Here is an 18,786-nt window from a genome sequence, read left to right on the forward strand (position 1 = left end):
TGGAAGACTGGAACATAAATAACAGAGCTAATGATAAAAGAACGGAATTGTAGACATTAAGAGGTTTTCCACAAAACGTCCATGACCTGCCCTCTAGATTTTTGGCCCCCTATCCGTTCCTCCAAACAGCATCAGTTCATATGTTTTTATACTTGTTTGTCAAGAAAGATGAAGATATATTTTATATCAAAATATTTTTGGGGACAATTCTTTATAGGTTTATATGTTAGTACTTCTGTACTCCACCTCCTGGATCTATTGGTCCAAATGTAGGGGTATAAATCTGTGTGGTCTAAATGTCATTCCAGTTGAAATTTTCGGGCGTATGAAATCCTACAGTAGTATATTTAACACTTTTCATGTTTTTATAGATTACAGTCATTGGACGGTATGGAAGTACAAATGCCCGGGCCAAAATCCCACTAGGTTTTTATTATGGTCACACCTACATTTTACCTTGGGAAAGTGAACTTAAACTTATGCATGACCCACTCAGAGGTGAAAATGAGTCTGCAAGTCAACCAGAGGTTGACCAGCATCTTACCATGATGGTGGCCCTGCAGGAAGACATCCAGTGCAGGTCAGTTATTCCAGTGCATTCACAATGCCCTGCTCTTCTGTTCTAATCTGCTGTTTAGGGGGTAAACTGTCTGCTTTTCTCTTTACTCCATAGATATAATTTGGCCTGTCATCGACTAGAGACTCTGCTACAGAGCATTGATCTTCCCCCTCTGAACAGTGCCAATAACGCACAATATTTTCTAAGAAAGCCTGACAAAGCTGTGGAGGAGGACAGCAGAGTTTTTTCTGCCTATCAAGACTGCATACAGCTTCAACTCCAATTGAACCTGGCTCATCTGGCAGTTCAGAGACTTAAGGTGGCTCTTGGCATGAGTAGGAAAACTTTGAGAGAGCAGTTTGACTCTAGAGAACTGATTCATACATCTTCAACCGAGCAACTTCGCACGATCATCCGTTACCTACTGGACACTTTGCTTAGCCTTCTCCACTCTTCAAACGGTTAGTGACTTCAATCAATTAGTCATGAAAGATTACTTTGCCTTTGTGTAGATTTGCCAGTTTGCCAAAACAATTAAAAACAATGGCCATTGCATGATTAAAGTGTCAGGTGTTGGAATTTATTAGGCAGCAAATGATCAGTCAATTCTTAAAGGGGGTATTTCTTCTTTATACATCTTATCCCCTATCCAAAGGATAGGGGATAAGCTGTATGATTGCAGGGGTCCCACCGCTGGAGACCCCTGCGATCTCGGTACAGCCCCCGGCATTCTGTGCTGTGTTCACGCTTCCTCCCATAGGCATGAATGGAGGGGTGTGGTGTGGCCATGACGTCACGTCCCCATCTCAGAGACAGCTCCTGGCATAGAATGCCGGGGGCTGCACTGAGATCACAGGGATCCCTACAGCGGGACCCCTCCGATCATACATCTTATCTCCTATCCTTTGGATAGGGGATGAGATATATAAAGCCTGAATTACCCATTAAAGTTGATGGGGGAGAGTTTGCAAAACCTGTGTAGGGGAAGAGTGTTGCAGTGTCCCATAGCAACCAATCAGATATCTTCCTTCACCTCTCAGAGGCCCTTGTATGAATAAAAGAAGCAATCTGATTGGTTGCTATGGGCAACTGAACCACGCTTCCTCTACACTTTTTGATAAATCCCCCCTCCCCAATGTGTTTGAAACCCAGAAAAATTGGCATCGATATAGATCGAAGTAATTTGGCCAAAGTATTATGTCTAGACTACTTGGTCTGAGCATCTCCAAAATGACAGGTCCGAGGAAAGTCAATTGGTAAACCAACAACAGGGCCACGAGCACACAAGGGCATAGTGATGCATGTGAGGAGCAAAGTCTAGCCAATTTAGTCAAATCCCATAGAAATGTTACAATGTTAATAATAGAAATGTAGAATGCAGAATACCCATGCTGATCCTTGTCCACTTCCAACAAAAATCTAGCAATGAAAGTAGATGAATGCATTTTAAAACCTTGGGTTCAGGCATTCAAGTGGGTGTAAGGCTATGTGTACATCGTAGCTTTTATCCAAAAATGAGACAAAATAGCTCAGCACAATGCACTATTTTGCCTGGCAAAATAACAGCACTATGATCCAAGGGATAAGTGATAAGATGTATGATTATGGGGGGTCCCGCCGCTGGGGACCCCAGCGATCTCGCATGCAGTACCCACCTGTGTGAGCTGCAGGCTCCAAGTCTTATGCCTACGTCATGACTCCGCCCCTGTGGTCATGAGGCTTAAGACTCTGAGCCTCCAGCGCTGCCTGCAGCTCACACAGGTGGGTGCTGCATGTGGGGGTCCCCAGCGGACTCCCGCGATCAGGCTTCTTATCCTCTATTCTTTGGATAGGGGATAAGATGTCTTGGGGCCAGAGTACCCCTTTAAGGTCTTTACTTGACCTCCAAATTCCCCCTCATCTTAGCATACTCTTGATTTCTGAACACTTGAAGTGCAATTTTTTTTTTCCCCCGAGTTGTTGGTGTGTGTCTTTACCATGTAGTTATAAGGCATATCTTTGCATGTGGTCTCCAATGACTGTGTCAAATCAGCTATTGTACCCTTTTATATAGTGGCAGTTTTCGGTTAGGGACAAAACTGTCCTTATTAAGGACCTTATTAATTGAACAAATCTTTTGATTTTCTTAAAGGACATTCTGTGCCAGCAGTGCTCCAGAACACTTTCCATGCTCAGGCCTGTGAAGAGCTATTCAAGCACTTGTGTATAAGTGGAACCCCGAAAATTCGATTGCACACTGGTCTTCTTCTGGTGCAACTTTGTGGTGGAGAGAGGTGGTGGGGGCAGTTTCTTTCGAATGTACTGCAGGAACTCTATAACTCGGAACAGCTACTTATCTTCCCTCAAGATAGGTATGTCGTTTTATGTCGGAGAAAAGTTGACAGCAAGAACATGGATTTTTGCATGCTTCATTCAAGTGAATGGAACACTTTCATTCAGTGTTCAATATGTGCAATAAGTAGTCAGTCGTAGTTCGGCTTGTTCAGTGTCCATGGGCTATAGTATGTATTAACTGCAAGATTTCACAAGTAATAAAAGTAGCATCACTCACAGTTAGAAGTTTTCGTTCTTCCTCTTTATTCTTTAATTTTCAGTTTTTTTGTAGTTTTGCTTTTAAATAGATTAGAGTAGGTGTTACAAGAGATCTTTGCGTCAGACCCTGATGGATTCTTGGTAGCGTGTAAGACTTCTGCTAACATGTTACGTGTACCGATGCAAGATCTCAAGGAGGTAGAATGAAAACTTCTAACCGGAGTGATGCAACTTTTCTTACCTGTGAAATATTGCAGTTAATACATACTATAACCCATGGACCCTTTGAACAAGTGAATGGAACAGTCATTTTGGGTGGCTTTTTTTTTATATGCTTTTATTTTCTAAAGCGTACTTGTCATTTCAAAAGACTTTTAAAAACCTGCATGGTATTGATAGGTTAGGGGGGGGTTGTATCAAGGTTTAAATAACATGGCTGCTTTCTTCCAAACACGCAGCACCTTTGTTCTCCTTTTTTTGTGGTATTGTAGCTTGGTTTCATTAAAGTGAATGGAGCAGAGTTGTAATACCACACACACAACCTGAGAACATGCTGTGTGTTATTTTTTTCTTAAGAAAGCTGCCATGTTGTTCTAATTATTGATAACACCTTTAACCATTGAGTGGCTACAAGGTGATTCTAGTGCTCTCATTGCTGTTGAGTCCCTTGGAGTCCCCTCTATGATGCACAGCTATTTCTCATTTTCTCCATTTCAGGAGTAGGGATCACAGCTGAACTATTTGCCAGTAGTACACACACAGGTTCTTACTCATATGGCCAATCACAGCACAACACCTAGTTCTTCCTGCTAGGACATAAGTGCGGGCAGCTTGTTCAGTTCACTGTACTTTTACTACCAATATGTTATGTTCCGTCCTGGATCCTCTGGTGCAATAGATGGCGAACAAAAAGCATTAAACAGCAGGTTGCAGACAAGTGAGGTACCTAGAGGGCAAGAATTTGGAACCTTTTTTCTTTTTTGTTTCTTTTCTGCCATTTTCCATGTTTTATAGAACAGCCTATGGAAAAATGAAGAAAAAATGCTTAAAAAAATGTTTGTAGCGCATTTTAGACTTCATTTTTTGGCTTTTCAACAAAAAGGAAACCCCATGGGGGAGGTTTATCAAAACCTGTGCAAAGGAAAAGTTGCCCATAGCAATTAATCAGATTGTCTTTCATTTTGCCGAGGCTTTGTTAAAAATGAAAGAAGCGAGCGGATTGGTTGCTATGGGCAACTGGGCAAATTTTCCTCTGCACAGGTTTGGATAAATCCCCCTCCATGTGTATGTTGTATGAAGAATATTCACAGTTGTCTCATCTATCTGTAGGTTACTTTCTTGTTGCTCCACTTCTGTTATATAATCTGCTTAGGCAGTTACATGGGAAAATACATTTGTAGAAGAATCTTGAATCTGAATGTCATCAGTGGTGTATTGTTAATGTTGATCATTTACATTTTTTTCTTTCAGAGTCTTTATGCTACTTTCTTGCATAGGCCAAAGATCCCTTAGTAATAGTGGAGTCCTTGAAAGTTTATTAAATCTTCTAGATAGCCTTTTATCACCTCTACAACCTCATCTTCCTGTGTACCGACGCGTTGAAGGTAACTCCTCTAATTTCTTATTATTCTCAGCCTAAGATTCACAACCTATTCTGCAAAAAGGGTTTTCGTTGTAAGACTTGTCGGTGCGGAAAGAGGGAGCATGCATTGGGGGTTGTTGCAGCTTTGCCCGTATGTTATTTCTTTTCGTGCTTTTTGCTCCCACTGTTTGTTGTAGCTGTATTTGGAACGTGTGATTTCTGGTTGTCCATTATTTTGCTTAGTTTGTATTGGGCATGATTTTGTTGCTTTGGTCCATGCTCTTTTGGACCACCATTTGCATGTGGTGCCACTACCCTTATGTGTGCACTGTCTTTGTGGGTGGTGTGTGTACGTATGAGGAACAGTACTATTTCTAGCTGTTATGAAGTCATGGCCGTAAATGTTGGCACCCCTGAAATTGTTTAAGAAAGTATTTCTCATAGAAAAGGATTGCAGTAACACATGTTTTGCTATACACATGTTTATTCCCTTTGTGTGTATTGGAACTAAACCAAAAAAGGGAGGAAAAAAGCAAATCGGACATAATGTCACACCAAACTCCAAAAGTGGGGGGTGGACAAAATTATTGGTACTCTATCAAAATTGTGTAAAAATAAGATTGTTTCAAGCATGTGATGCTCCTTTAAACTCACCTGGGGCAAGTAACAGGTGTGGGCAATATAAAAATCCCACCTGAAAGCAGATAAAAAGGAGAGAATTTCACTTAGTCTTTGCATTGTGTGTCTGTTTGTGCCACACTAAGCATGGACAACAGAAAGAGAACTGCCTGAGGACTTGAGAACCAAAATTGTGGAAAAATATCAACAATCTCAAGATTACAAGTCCATCTCCAGAGATCTAGATTTGCCTTTGTCCACAGTGCGCAACATTATCAAGAAATTTGCAACCCATGGCACTGTAGCTAATCTCCCTAGGTGTGGACTGAAGAGAAAAATTGATGAAAGGTGTCAATGCAGGATAGTCCGGATGGTGGATAAGCAGCCCCAAACAAGTTCCAAAGATATTCACGCTGCCCTGCAGTCTCAGGGAGCATCAGTGTCAGCGCAAACTATCCGTCGACATTTAAATGAAATAAAATGCTATGGCAGGAGATCCAGGAGGACCCCATTGCTGACACAGAGACATAAAAAATGAAGACTACATTTTGCCAAAATGAACTTGAGTAAGCCAAAATCCTTCTGGAAAATGTCTTGTGGACAGATGAGACCAAGATAGAGCTTTTTGATAAAGCACATCATTCTACTGTTTACCGAAAATGGAATGAGGCCTACAAAGAAAAGAACTCTACAGTGAAATATGGGGGAGGTTCAATGATGTTTTGGGGTTGTTTTGCTGCCTCTGGGTGCCTTGAATCTGTGCAAGGCATCATGAAATCTGATGAAACTCACAGTACCCCCCCCCCCCCCCAATAGACTTATATTTCTGTGTCTTGCCGACACAGAAAAAAATTGGGCAGATTTTCGCAAGTGATTACAACAGGACACTGGCAAGAAGTCTATCTCCACAGCCACCCACAACACACGCCATTTAAGTATAGAAATGCTTAGCCCCTTAAGGACCAAGGACGTACCGGTACGTCCTTGGTCTTGCTCTCCTGATATAACGCGGGGTTACACAGTATATATATCACGGCGGGCCCGGCATCATAGTGATGCCGGCACCCGCCTCTAATAGCGCGCAACGCCGATCGCGGTGCCGCGCTCTATTAACCCCTTTAGCCGCGCGCTCAGAGCTGAGCCGCGCGTTTAAAAGCGAAACCGAAAGTTGCCGGCTAGCTCAGTCGGGCTGTTCGGGATAGCCGCGGCTAATCGCGGCATCCCAAACAGCTGACAGGACAGCGGGAGGGCCCCTACCTGCCTCCTCGCTGTCCGATCGCCGAATGACTGCTCAGTGCCTGAGATCCAGGCATGAGCAGTCATGCGGCAGAATCGTTGATCACTGGTTTCTTATGAGAAACCAGTGATCAATTATGAAGATCAGTGTGTGCAGTGTTATAGGTCCCTACGGGACCTATAACACTGCAAAAAAAAAGTGAAAAAAAAAAGTGAATAAAGATCATTTAAATCCTCCCCTATTAAACGTTTGAATCACCCCCCTTTTCCAATAAAAAAAAAACCAGTGTTAATAAAAATAAACATATATGGTATCACCGCATGCGGAAATGTCCGAATTATAAAAATATATCATTAATTAAACCGCTCGGTCAATGGCGTGCGCCAAAAAAAATTCCAAAGTCCAAAATAGTGCATTTTTGGTCACTTTTTATATCATTTAAAAATGAATAAAATGCGATCAATAAGTCCTATCTATGTAAAAATGGTACCGTTAAAAACTTCAGATCACGACACAAAAAAGGAGCCCTCATACCGCCCCATACACGGAAAAATAAAAAAGTTATAGGGGTCAGAAGATGACAATTTTAAACGTATTAATTTTCCTGCATGTAGTTATGATTTTTTCCAGAAGTCCGACAAAATCAAACCTATATAAGTAGGGTATCATTTTAATCGTATGGACCTACAGAATAAAGATAAGGTGTCATTTTTACCGAAAAATGTACTGTGTAGAAACGGAAGCCCCCAAAATTAAAAAACGGCGTTTTTTTTCCAATTTTGTCGCACAATGATTTTTTTCCCGTTTCACCGTAGATTTTTGGGCAAAATGACTGACGTCATTACAAAGTAGAATTGGTGGCGCAAAAAATAAGCCATCATATGGATTTTTAGGTGCAAAATTGAGTTATGATTTTTTAAAGGCAAAAAGCTAAAAACGAAAATGCAAAAACGGAAAAAACCCCAGTCCTTAAGGGGTTAAAATCAAATACATACTGTCATAGCATGTTAAATGAAGCACATATTCTTTGTTCTGCTGAAAACATAATGGGCTTAGTGGTATCTTTACTTACTAGTTTACAAAGTAAAAGTTATGTATTACTGTTAAACTGCAGCAGCATAGTAATCCATATGCTTAATTCAATTATAGTGTTGGTCTTTATATATTTCCATAGGTGTCCTAGACATTCCTATGATAAGCTGGGTGGTCATGTTGGTTTCTCGCTTACTGGATTATGTTGCCACCGTTGAAGATGAAGCTGCTGCCTCCAAAAAACCTTTAAATGGCAAAGAACGCGAGAGGTTCCTTTCAGGTATTTGTAAATTTAGCAACTAAGTAAACTACGTATGTTCTTCTAAATACATATGCAATGAAAATATATTATGAACCTATACTCTGTTTTTACTTACTGATCAGAAGAAATAACAGTAATACCTTATTTCTGCTTGTCAAACATGGAGCAAGCGTCATGCACAGCAGGTCCTGGTGGCTATCGGCCACTAATTATGGACATCAGCACTCTTGCTAATGTTAATCATTAACCCTATAGATGCCTTAATCATTGCTGTTTTTGTTGATAGAATTGTAGATGCAGGTGGGTTCCGGTGGGCTCATTGGACCACCGCAAATGCTCTCTTAACCTACTACGACATGCAGGATAGACAATCTTCCTGTGCAGCCTGCAGAGTGGGCCTATAAAATCGCCAATAGTACTGATCAGTACAATGATGTTACATAGTACTGACCAGTTCATAACAATCCCCTCTATGCGGAATTAAAAAGTATAAAAAAAATAGAGATATAGATATAGAGATAGATATAGAGATAGATGGATATTATCCCTTCCCCCAAATAGGAATATAAATCCCCCTTTTCCCAAATAGAAAAAAAAATAAATCACTCCCGTATTAAAATATGTTTATGATCCTTCCCGGTGAACAGATGTTTATAAAAGTCAATGTTGAATTTCAAAATTAGAATTGAGTAATTTTAAATTTTAAATACTTATCTCACTTTTGAAATATCTTACTGACACTAGACTTTAACATAAAAACATAATAACATATTCCTTTTTTTTTCTCTGGGTTGGCTGACTTATCTGTTGGGTTCTTATCCATGTCTGACCCCAGATCAGAACCCCCCTCCCCCAGAAAGGCGGTCGCCACTTCAGTCACTTACTATTCTTGCACAGGCTGTAAAACTAAAATGCCAGGTGGTTTGGCTGAGTCCACCTGTTCTGCCTGCTCCACTTCACGTCCCAGCCCTCCTGTGACTTCCGCCCAGGATTGCTCTCTGGAGCATGTGGTCACTGACCCTTCCCCTGGTTTTGGTGTCCTCACTCTCCCAGACAACTCTGATCTGACGCAAGTTTGCAGGGAGGTGGATACTGCCTTGAAGCACTCCTCCTTGCGCACTCACTCCCGGGAGGCTCGTTCACAAGCGCCCCAGGGTAATTTACACTGACTCCTCACCCAATGGGACGTCTCCACGCCGCTCTCGCTCCCTATCTACCAGGCAGCGTCCTCGCGGTCACTTACCTGGGGGCCGCTCCCGATCCCTGGCTTCCAGATCTACATCAACTAGATCTAGTGTCTCCACTGCCTGTTCCCAGTCTCCTGGGGAACTGGTGGACGCATACTCGGACCTGCACTCAGAGTCTGAAGAGCTGTCATCCATGTCGGACATGGTGGACAGTTTGGTGTCAGCTGTCAGGGACACCTTTCACCTACACCCTGAAACTTCGGACCCAGCTCCGGAAGTTTCCTTCCGCCGCTCTCCCAAGGTCTTCAATACTCATGCGGAGTTTGATGACCTGCTGGAGGCTGCCTGGAAGCACCCTGAAAAACACTTCCAAGGCTCTAAACGGCTGAGGGCTAGGTGGCTATCCGCCGCTGGCAACTTGGTGGCTATCTGCGCTCTATGTGGTTGAAGGCCTGGAATGCTGATGCAGCCTCCAAGAAATCTCTCACTGAGATGCTATTTATTGGTGGCCGCCTTTTTGGCAAACGCCTGGATGAAATCATCTCCGGGGCTAAAGGCAGCAAGAGCTCTCTGCTTTCTCAGAATAAGGTGTGTCGCACCGATTCTCGCTGCAAGCCCTCTTCGTTTCGGTCCTTTGCCTCAGGTCGCCAGGACAAACCAACACCTTGAAAGGCTCCTACCTTGAAAGCACGCCCCTCCTGGGAACAGGACAGCGGTTCTGGACACTTCTCCGCCAAGCCAGGCACTCTCAAGCCTACCGCCGCCTGAAGGGGCGCCCCCACCCGAGCCTTCCTCTTGGGTGGGTGGTCGCCTGTCCCTCTTTTTGGATGTTTAGTTCGTGCCAGTCCAGGATTCCTGGGTTTGGAACGTCGTTTCAGGAGTCTACCAGATCGAATTCGGTTCTTTTCTCTGGGATCGGTTTTTCCCAAGATTCCTGGGTTCGGAACGTCGTTTCAGGAGTCTACCGAATCAAATTTGGTTCCTTTCTCTGGGATCGTTTTTCCGGTCCCGGCCTCCTTGCTCTCCAGCCCTGGCTGAGGCTTTTCGGTCTGCACTCAACATCCTCCTTGCGCAGGGGTGGGGGGGTCATTGTGCCAGTTCCACACGTTATTTGGGCTTCTATTCGAAACTGTTTGTCGTTCCCCAAAAAAGGTGGAATGATCCGTCCGATTCTCTATCTGAAGTTCCTCAATCGGCACTTGCGCCTGCGGCACTTCCGGATGAAATCTCTCCATTCTGTTGTTGCGTTCATGGACCAGGGCAAATTCCTGTCTTCGGTGGACGTCTGGGATGCCTACCTCCACATCTCTATTTTTCCGGCACACCAGCAGCTTCTGCGGTTTGCTTTTCCTGCAGGTCATTTTCAGTTTGTGTCCCTCCCCTTTTGGGCTGGCCATGGTCCCCAGGGTCTTCACTAAAGTCCTGACGGTGGTGATCGCCATCCTCCTCTCTCGGGGGATGTTAGTGCTCCCTTATCTGGACAACCGGTTGATTAAAGCTCTGTCCTTCGCACAAACTCAGGAGAGTCTCCACATCACTCTTTAGACCCTGACCAGTTTCGGGTGGGTGATAAACCGGAAGAAATCCAACCTCTCTCCCTCCCAGTCTCTGGTCTTCCTGAGGCTTCGCTTCGACACCGAATAGACTCTGGTTCTGCTTCCACCAGACAAGCTGAGTGCTCTTCTGTCCGGGATCCGCCTATTGCGCTGCACGAAACCGTTGACATCCGTTTGTGCATGGAAGTGTTGGAGTGGTAGTGGAGGAAGTGGTGGCCGTGGAAGCCGTTCCTTTTGCTCAGTTTTGGTGCCTTCAGTGGGTCTTCCTGTCTCTGTGGGACAAATCTCCTCAGTCCCTCCACCGCCGGATCAGTCTACCCTCCATGGCTCGCCAGTTGCTCCTTTTGGTGGCTCCACTCTTCGGAGAGTGACGCTCATTTCTCCCGCTGCCTTGGCAATTCTTAATGACCAATGCAAGTCTCCTCGGCTGGGGTGGTGTTTGTCAGGACCAGACGGTTCAGGGCCGTTTGTCCCCCAGGAAGCCAGTCTCCCCATCAACATCCTGGAGCTTTGGGCAATCCTTCTTTGTCTCTTCCACTAGGAATTGTTACTCTGGGGTCGTTCGGGTCCAAATGGACAACGCCACGGCTGTGGATTATATCAATTGCCAGGGCGGCACTCGCAGCCTCGCGGCAATTGCGGAGAGACAAGGATTCTTGTCTGGGCAGAATGCCAGGTTCCCTCCATATCTGCGATCCACATTCCGTGGGTCGACAATTGGGAGGTGGACTTTCTGAGTCGCTCCTCGTCCGACCCTGGGGTGTTGTCTGTCCACTCGTAGTTGTGAGCAACAATTTGCGAATGTTGGGGGACCCAGGACGTGGACCTCTTTACATCCCGCCTAAACCGTCAGGTTCCCGCCTTCTTGGCAAAATCCCACGATCCTCTGGCTCTGGCTGTGGACGCGTTTGTCATTCCCTGGTCACAGTCCGCCCTCCCTTGCCTCTTCCCTCAGCTTCCCTTCATGCCCAGTGTAGTGAGGAAGCGAAAGGCTTCTCAGCAGTCCTAGTTGCCCGGGTTGGCCCTGGCGGACATTCACATGTGGCTCCCGGATCGGCCTGACCTTCTCTTTCAAGGTCTCTGCCACCCCAAATCACTGCCGCTGCGTTAGACGGTGTTGCGATTGAAACTGCGGTGCTGAGGGCTCGCGGTTTCTCTCTCCGGGTCATTTGCACCATGCTTCGGGCGTGTAAACAGTCCTCTGCCAGGATTTATCATAGGACCTGGCGTACCTATTTTCAGTGGTGTGAGGCCCGCTCCCTGTCTCACGTTTATTTGTTCCTTGCCAAACCTGCTTTCCTTTCTGCAGTCGGGGCTGGAAAGGCGTTTGGCCCTTAGTTCCCCCAAGGGGCAGGTGTTGGCATTTTCCATTCTTTTTCAGCACCCCTTGGCTTCTGATCCTCATGATCGCACCTTCTTTCAGGGTGTGGCACACGAGGCTCCTCCTTACAGGTCTCCCACTCTGCCCTGGGACCTGAATTTGGTTCTCAGCGCTTTGCAAGGTGCCCCATTTCAACCCCTTCGGGAGATCTCTCTTCACTTCCTTTCTTGGAATGTGTCTTTTCTCATTGCTGTGAACTACATCCAGCGAGTGTTGGAATTGGCGGCTCTCTTCTGCCGTTCCCCCCTTTCTTGTCCTTCACCAGGACAAGGCTGTGCTTCAGCCAGTGCCATCTTTTCTGCTGAAGGTGGTCTCCTCTTTTCATCCAAACGAGTATATCTTCCTTCCCTCCTTCTGCTTGGCTCAGTCTCACCCTAAGGAGTGCTCTCTCCACAAGTTGGACATAGTCAGAGCTCTGCGTGTTTATCTCTCGGCCACCTCTCCTGTTCGGCGCTCTGATTCGTTGTTCGTCATTCCGGAAGGCCGGCGCAAGGGGCTTCCAGCTTCTAAGGCGACCATATCCCGGTGGATCCGGTCTGCCATATCAGAGGCCTATTGTTCTAAGGGGAAGGCCCCCCTTTCTGAGTTAGGACCCACTCCCCCCGCTCTGTTGGGGCCTCTTGAGCAGTTTTCAACAGGGCTTTGCCCTGCAGGTGTGTAAGGCGGCCACTTGGTCGTCCATGCACACGTTCACGAAGTTCTACCAGGTGAACACTTCCGCGTCTGCTGATGCCGGTTTTGGGTGTAAAGTGTTGCAACTGCCTGATTCTCTGGCTGGGTTCTGCTTTCCCACCCCGGGAACTGCTTTGGTACGTTCCACGGTTCCTGTGTCCCCCAATGGAGCTGAACAAGAAAAGTAGATTTTTTTAATGCTTACTGTAAAATCACTTTCTTGGAGGATACATTGGGGACACAGCACCCACCCATTGGTTATTAGTTTGTTGACCTGAGAGTCTATTTCCTGTCTATGGGTTTGTTCGGTTGATTTTTGGTCAGGGTCGTCTTCGGACTCTTTAGTGATTTGTCAGTTTGCTCCTACTGCTTTCGGACTAAACTGATTAGCTCAGAGTCACTGGGCGGGGTATATCCTGCCAGGAGGGGCAGACTTCTTTTTTTGTTAATGCCTAGTGTCAGCCTCCTAGTGGCAGCAAGATATACTCATGGTTCCTGTGTCCCTCAATGGATCCTCCGAGAAAGAGATTTTACAATAAGTATAAAAAATCTACTTTTTGCAAAGAAAAAAGTTTGACTGTTTTTAATGTAATACAGTAATAGAAAAGCCTTTACACATGTATTGTTTTAATAGTATTGACTGACAGAATTAAGATTTCATGTCCTTTTTACTGTAAAGTGCTCGAAGTTAAAATAATAAAATCCCCCAAAATTTGAAAATAACTTTAACTTAGTTTTTTTCATTAGTCATTTATGGTAAAATGAAAGTCATCCTTTTAAAGTACAAGTCAGCCCCGCAAAAAACAAGCCCTCATATGACTCCTAAAGGGTACTCCTCCAGTGGAATTTTTTTTTTAAATCAACTGGTGCCAGAAAGTTATACAGATTTGTAAACTCTTTTACTTTCCATTAAAAATATATTAATCCTTCCAGTCTTTATCAGCTGCTGGGTGCTCCAGAGGAAGTTAAGTAGTTATTTTTAGTCTGACCACAGTGCTCACAGTAGAGAGGTTTGCTATGGGGATTTGCGCCTACTCTGGACAGTACCTGACATGGACAGAGGTGTCAGCAGAGAGCACTGTGGTCAGACAGAAAAGAACAACTCAACTTCCTCTGTAGTATACAGCCGCTGATATGAGATGCATCTACCATCTACTTACCCTGATATATTTTCCTATTTTTACAGGTAATCAATGGAGTTTTATAAATAATAGCCTGCACACACACAGTCTAAACAGGTCAACCAAAGGAAACAGCAGCTTGGACAGGCTTTACTCCAGGAAGATCAGGAAACAGCTTGTCCACCATAAACAGGTAATCTGTATGGTGTGGAATATACAGTCTTTAAGTCCTTGTACCGTAAAAGAAGAAATGTATCTTACCATCGGAATGATTGACATTCATTGGCAAGCTTCATATGGATCTGTCTATTTGCTTTCGTGAGTAGGGGGACCTTGTGGGTGCTGCAGGAATTCAGTCCTTCATGTTAGTGTGGTACCAATGGTTTTCTGGGTGACTGTGGTCCCAGCTGCCTTAAAAGGGTACTCTGCTGCTCCAGTGTTAGGAACATTTTGTTCCAAACGCTTGAAGTGTGCGGCAGGGGTCGTGATGTCACGGCCACGCTCCCTCGTGGCGTCATACCACGCCCTCCCCAGCCCATAGACTTACGTTGAGAGGGTGTGGCTGTGACATCACGAGGGGTGTGGCCGTGACATAACGACCCCCGCTGCTTGCACCCTGCGTTCTAAACGAACGTAAAGTGCTTCACAGAGATTGCGGGGGTCACAGCAGCCAGACCCCTGGGATCAGACATCTTATCCCCTATCCTTTGGATAGGGGATAAGATGTCTAGGGTCAGGGTACCCCTTTAACTTCCAAAGCTACAGCAAACTGTATTGTGGGAATCTGGCTTTACTAGTCTCACGTACAACATTTCGTATCTTTTTGTCTTTTTTCATCGGAAAAATATTCTTCTTGGGATCACTAGTGTAAGATGACACAAGTTATTTATATCATTTAATAAATTAACTTTCCCTCTAGCAACTTAACCTACTAAAGGCAAAACAGAAGGCTTTAGTAGAGCAAATTGAAAAAGAGAAAATACAGAGCAACAAAGGATCATCGTACAAGCTGCTGGTGGAGCAAGCAAAGCTTAAGCAAGCTACTTCTAAGGTGAGATGATATTCAAGGTTTCTGTTTAAGGCTTGATGCTGAGTTGTCAATAACCATGTATATAAGGACAATTGATTGTATGAGGCTGAGTTTACACCTGTATTGTCAATTAAATTTTCCTATATTGTCATAGGAGCAGAAAAACAAAAATGATGCAGTGCTCTATCATCTGTAAAGTGCACAGTATTGGATTTATAATGGGACACCTTGGGGTTTGTTGTGTTTTTCTTTCTGACATGGAGAATAGTGATGCTTTTTTTGCAGTTTTTTGTCAAAAAAATAAAATCTTTGATAGTGCATTGTTTTCAGATGGGCTCAACTCCAGCTTAATATCTCTTTATCGCAATTTAGGGATCATAGGGTGGGTTTTAATAATGCACCATCCACCACAATGGCAATTTACGACCATTGTAAATGCAGGTTTAGTTACCATATTTACCGAGAAATGTATAAAACGGGCACCCTGACAAGAGGACAAATAAGTGAGTTTTTTTCTATATAAAATTATCCCTCACGTTGCAATATTAGTTGGTTTCAGGCGACCTCTGTAAGTTGAAACTGTTGTACCTTGAAACCAAAACTTAATGGAAAAGTAGTATTTTGTTTTGAAACACCTAAAGAAAAAATGAAGATTAAAGGAAAATAAGCAGATAACTAACAGAGCTAAAGCAAGTCCTTGTGTATGGTATTTTTGATTATCTATTACTTATTTTACTGTTATGAGACTAGGAAGGATGCATAAAATGATTCCATATACTTCATGCTTAAAAAGGTTTTTATTTTTTACTTCCACAGCACTTTAAAGACTTAATTCGCCTGCGCCGAACTGCTGAGTGGCCCCGCACTGCTCAAGACACAGAAGTATCTGCAACAAAAGAGAGCCCAGAAATTGAGCCTCTGCCTTTCACATTGGCACATGAGCGTTGTATTTCTGTTGTGCAGAAGCTAGCTCTTTTCCTCTTATCTATGGACTTCACTTGTCATGCTGATCTGCTCTTGTTTGTCTGCAAGGTACAAGTACTGCTTAAGTTTATTTATTTATTGTTAATATTCAAATTTGCTATTATCACAATTAAATGGGAATTAGACACAAAGTGGTAAGTTCTGTATTACGACACATTTGATTCTCCCTATTGAGTCTACAAGTATTAGTAGAATGCAACTCTGGATTTAGGTTCCATCCAGAACTGAGTCAAAGATAACAAGTGTATTTACAGGATTATTAAACATTTTGTGTAGTTTAAGTCTGTGTGTAAACTAAAAAATATCTCAAGGTGAGTGTACAATTCAAGGTACACAACAGGGCGTGTGGTCTTATTGTCAAATTGTTCTGTTCTCAGGGGCTGCAATGAAACTTAAAGGGAATCTGTTATCAGTGTCATCTGCACTAAACGGTTGGTACAGGCTTGTAGTGGGGATGACACTGATGAAAATGATATTTACCACTGGCTGATCTGTGGCTCCTGTTATCCTTCTGCTACCTGAATAAGGAGAATAACTGGCCACGGATTGGGGATAGGTAAGTATCATTTTCAACCATATCACCCGCACTACAAGTCTATACCAGCAGGTTATTGTGGGTGGCACTGATGACTTATTCCCTTTAAAGGGTGCGGTCACACATAACGGATCCGCACCGTATTATACCCTGCAGATCCACCAGTGACCTGGCCCATAGTGTGCCTCCAGCTGTTAGAACAAACCCGAATTCCCCCCAGCGACGATACACCGCTCCGAGCAGACCCACAGGGAGGGGGGCCTGCAAAACGCTGCTTGTAGTCAGACATCACGGAGCAACCGCGATGCCCGAGTACATTGTGCATGTGCGCGGCGACTCGTAGTGTACTCAGACATCGCGGCTGATCCACGTTGTCTGACTACAAGCGTTGTCGCAGGTCCCCTGTGCGTCTGCTCGGAGCGGTGTATTGCCACATGGGTGACCCGACCCATAGTGTGCTGGAGGCACACTATGGGGCAGGTTACCGGCGCATCCGCAGCGTAAAATATGCTGCGGATCTGTTACATGGGATCCTACCCAAAAGGGGGTATTACCATCTGAGACCTCCATGGCATATTAAAGGGTACCTCTCATCAAAAAAACTTTTGATATATTATAGATTAATGTATGCAGAATAACTTTACAATTGCATGTTATTAGAAAATATGCTTCTTTCTATTTAATTTTCCACTTTGAAGAAATGACCACTAGGGGTCTCCCTACCAGTCCTGGCAGCAAGCATTTCAGACTCATGCTGGAGTCCTAAACACTACGAGCTGCCAGTCTGCCTTGTTCACAAAGGAGAACACTCAGAGCTGCCAGCCTGCTTTGTTCACAGCCTTTTTGGCTGTGAACAAAGCAGGCTGGCAGCTCTGAGTGTTTAGGACTCCAGCATGAGTCAGAAATGCTTGCTGACAGGACTGATCGGGAAAAGTACAATAGAAAGAAGTATATTTTTCATTAACATGCTATTGGAAAGTTATTCAACATTCATTAATCTAAAATATATCAAAAGTTTATTTGATGAGAGGTACCTTTTAATGTAAAATTCAAAAAATGTGACCTGTGAGGGATCAACTTCTGGCACTCTCCCTTTGCCATCTTTGGCACTTCAGAAGGAAGGATCATGTATTAATGCAGCGGTCTCTAAATCTGAGCCACACAGAACAGACTCACTGGTCCCCTGGTTTGTGTGCACCTGTACTGTGCAGGAAAGCCTGTCCTGTAGGTCCTCAGGTGTAGATTCTGGCATTGTACAGTTATTTCTGGTGCCTAGCAGGACAGTCTGCTGACGTGAAAGGTATTTTAAAAAGAGGAACCCTCCTTCTAAAAAAAATTGTACCTTTTTTTATTTATTTTTTATTAAGTACCCATAGTTCAAAAAGTATATGCATTTGAATGAGACATTTTAAACCATTGTTCTGTAACAGATAAGTGATTGCCTGCTACATATAGGCCCTTCTTAAATTTATATGTATACTTGGGGAGACCCACTTGGTTTCCTCTATTGAATGATGTAGAATTCCCCTTTCATGTATATTTTCTTTGGTATTCCGTCTACATTACCAGGTGCTTGCCAGAATAGCAAATGCTACCCGTCCAACTATACATTTGTGTGAGGTTGTGAATGAACAACAACTGGAAAGACTTCTATTACTTTTGGTTGGCACAGACTTCAACAGAGGAGACATTTCTTGGGGCGGTGCCTGGGCTCAGTACTCTTTGACGTGCATGCTGCAGGATATCTTAGCAGGTAAAGAAAAACCAGTCTCCTAATTTGTCTTATGTTTTTGTCAGGCTGTGAACATTTTTACAATACATAGCATGGCTCTCTTGTTCTAGTACTAGGGTTGCTGATTTGCTATTCAAAAGAAAGTTCCTAAACTAAGAAGATTAGACTATAAAGATGTTGCACATTTGCTGGTTTAGAACATTCATTTAAATTAACTCCTTCCTGCTCCATCCTGTGAATGTTACGACACTGTCAACCAAGCAATAAAGGGGTACTCCGCCCCTAGACTTCTTATCCCCCTATCCAAAGGATAGGGGATAAGATGTCCGATTGCGGAGGTCCCGCCGATGGGGAAAGGCAATAAGATGTCTGATCGCGGATGTCCCCCTACGATCTCTGCTGCGGCACCCCAGACATCCGATGCACGGAGCGAACTTGGCTCCGTGCCGGTTGACTGTCGATGCTGGTCGGAGGCTTGTGATGCCCCCTCCCATAGACTTACATTGAGGGGGCGTGGCTGGGACATCACGAGCCTCCGGCTTTAAACGAACGCCGGGTGCAGCAGGGAGATTGTGGGGGTCCCCAGCGACGGGACCTCCGTGATCAGACATCTTATCCCCTGTCCTTTGGATAGGGGATAAGATGCCTAGTGGCGGATTACCCCTTTAATTGTTAAAGGGGTTATCCGGACTGAGGGGGAAGGGGGTTCAGAAGAATGCCCATTCTGCTTTATATAATAAATAAATAACTTTGCTTCAGCGCTCCT

General features: G+C 44.3%; 1 protein-coding gene across 7 annotated transcripts in view; it reads left to right on the forward strand.

The window, feature by feature from the left end:
- The window catches only part of BIRC6 (baculoviral IAP repeat containing 6), a 338,837-nt gene that overhangs the window by 104,345 nt on the left and 215,706 nt on the right, over positions 1-18,786 (forward strand). For 6 of the 7 annotated variants that reach the window (XM_056567403.1, XM_056567397.1, XM_056567396.1 and 3 more), the window contains exons 28-36: positions 372-580; positions 674-1,020; positions 2,691-2,910; positions 4,562-4,695; positions 7,703-7,840; positions 13,805-13,932; positions 14,659-14,790; positions 15,586-15,801; positions 17,858-18,041. In XM_056567403.1, the coding sequence (XP_056423378.1) occupies positions 372-580; positions 674-1,020; positions 2,691-2,910; positions 4,562-4,695; positions 7,703-7,840; positions 13,805-13,932; positions 14,659-14,790; positions 15,586-15,801; positions 17,858-18,041 (1,708 nt within the window). The remainder of the gene's footprint in view (positions 1-371; positions 581-673; positions 1,021-2,690; positions 2,911-4,561; positions 4,696-7,702; positions 7,841-13,804; positions 13,933-14,658; positions 14,791-15,585; positions 15,802-17,857; positions 18,042-18,786) is intronic. The other variant, XM_056567398.1, reaches the window with a different exon arrangement.

This window comes from Hyla sarda, chromosome 3 (genome assembly GCF_029499605.1).
Source record: "Hyla sarda isolate aHylSar1 chromosome 3, aHylSar1.hap1, whole genome shotgun sequence".
NCBI classification, from domain to species: domain Eukaryota; kingdom Metazoa; phylum Chordata; class Amphibia; order Anura; family Hylidae; genus Hyla; species Hyla sarda.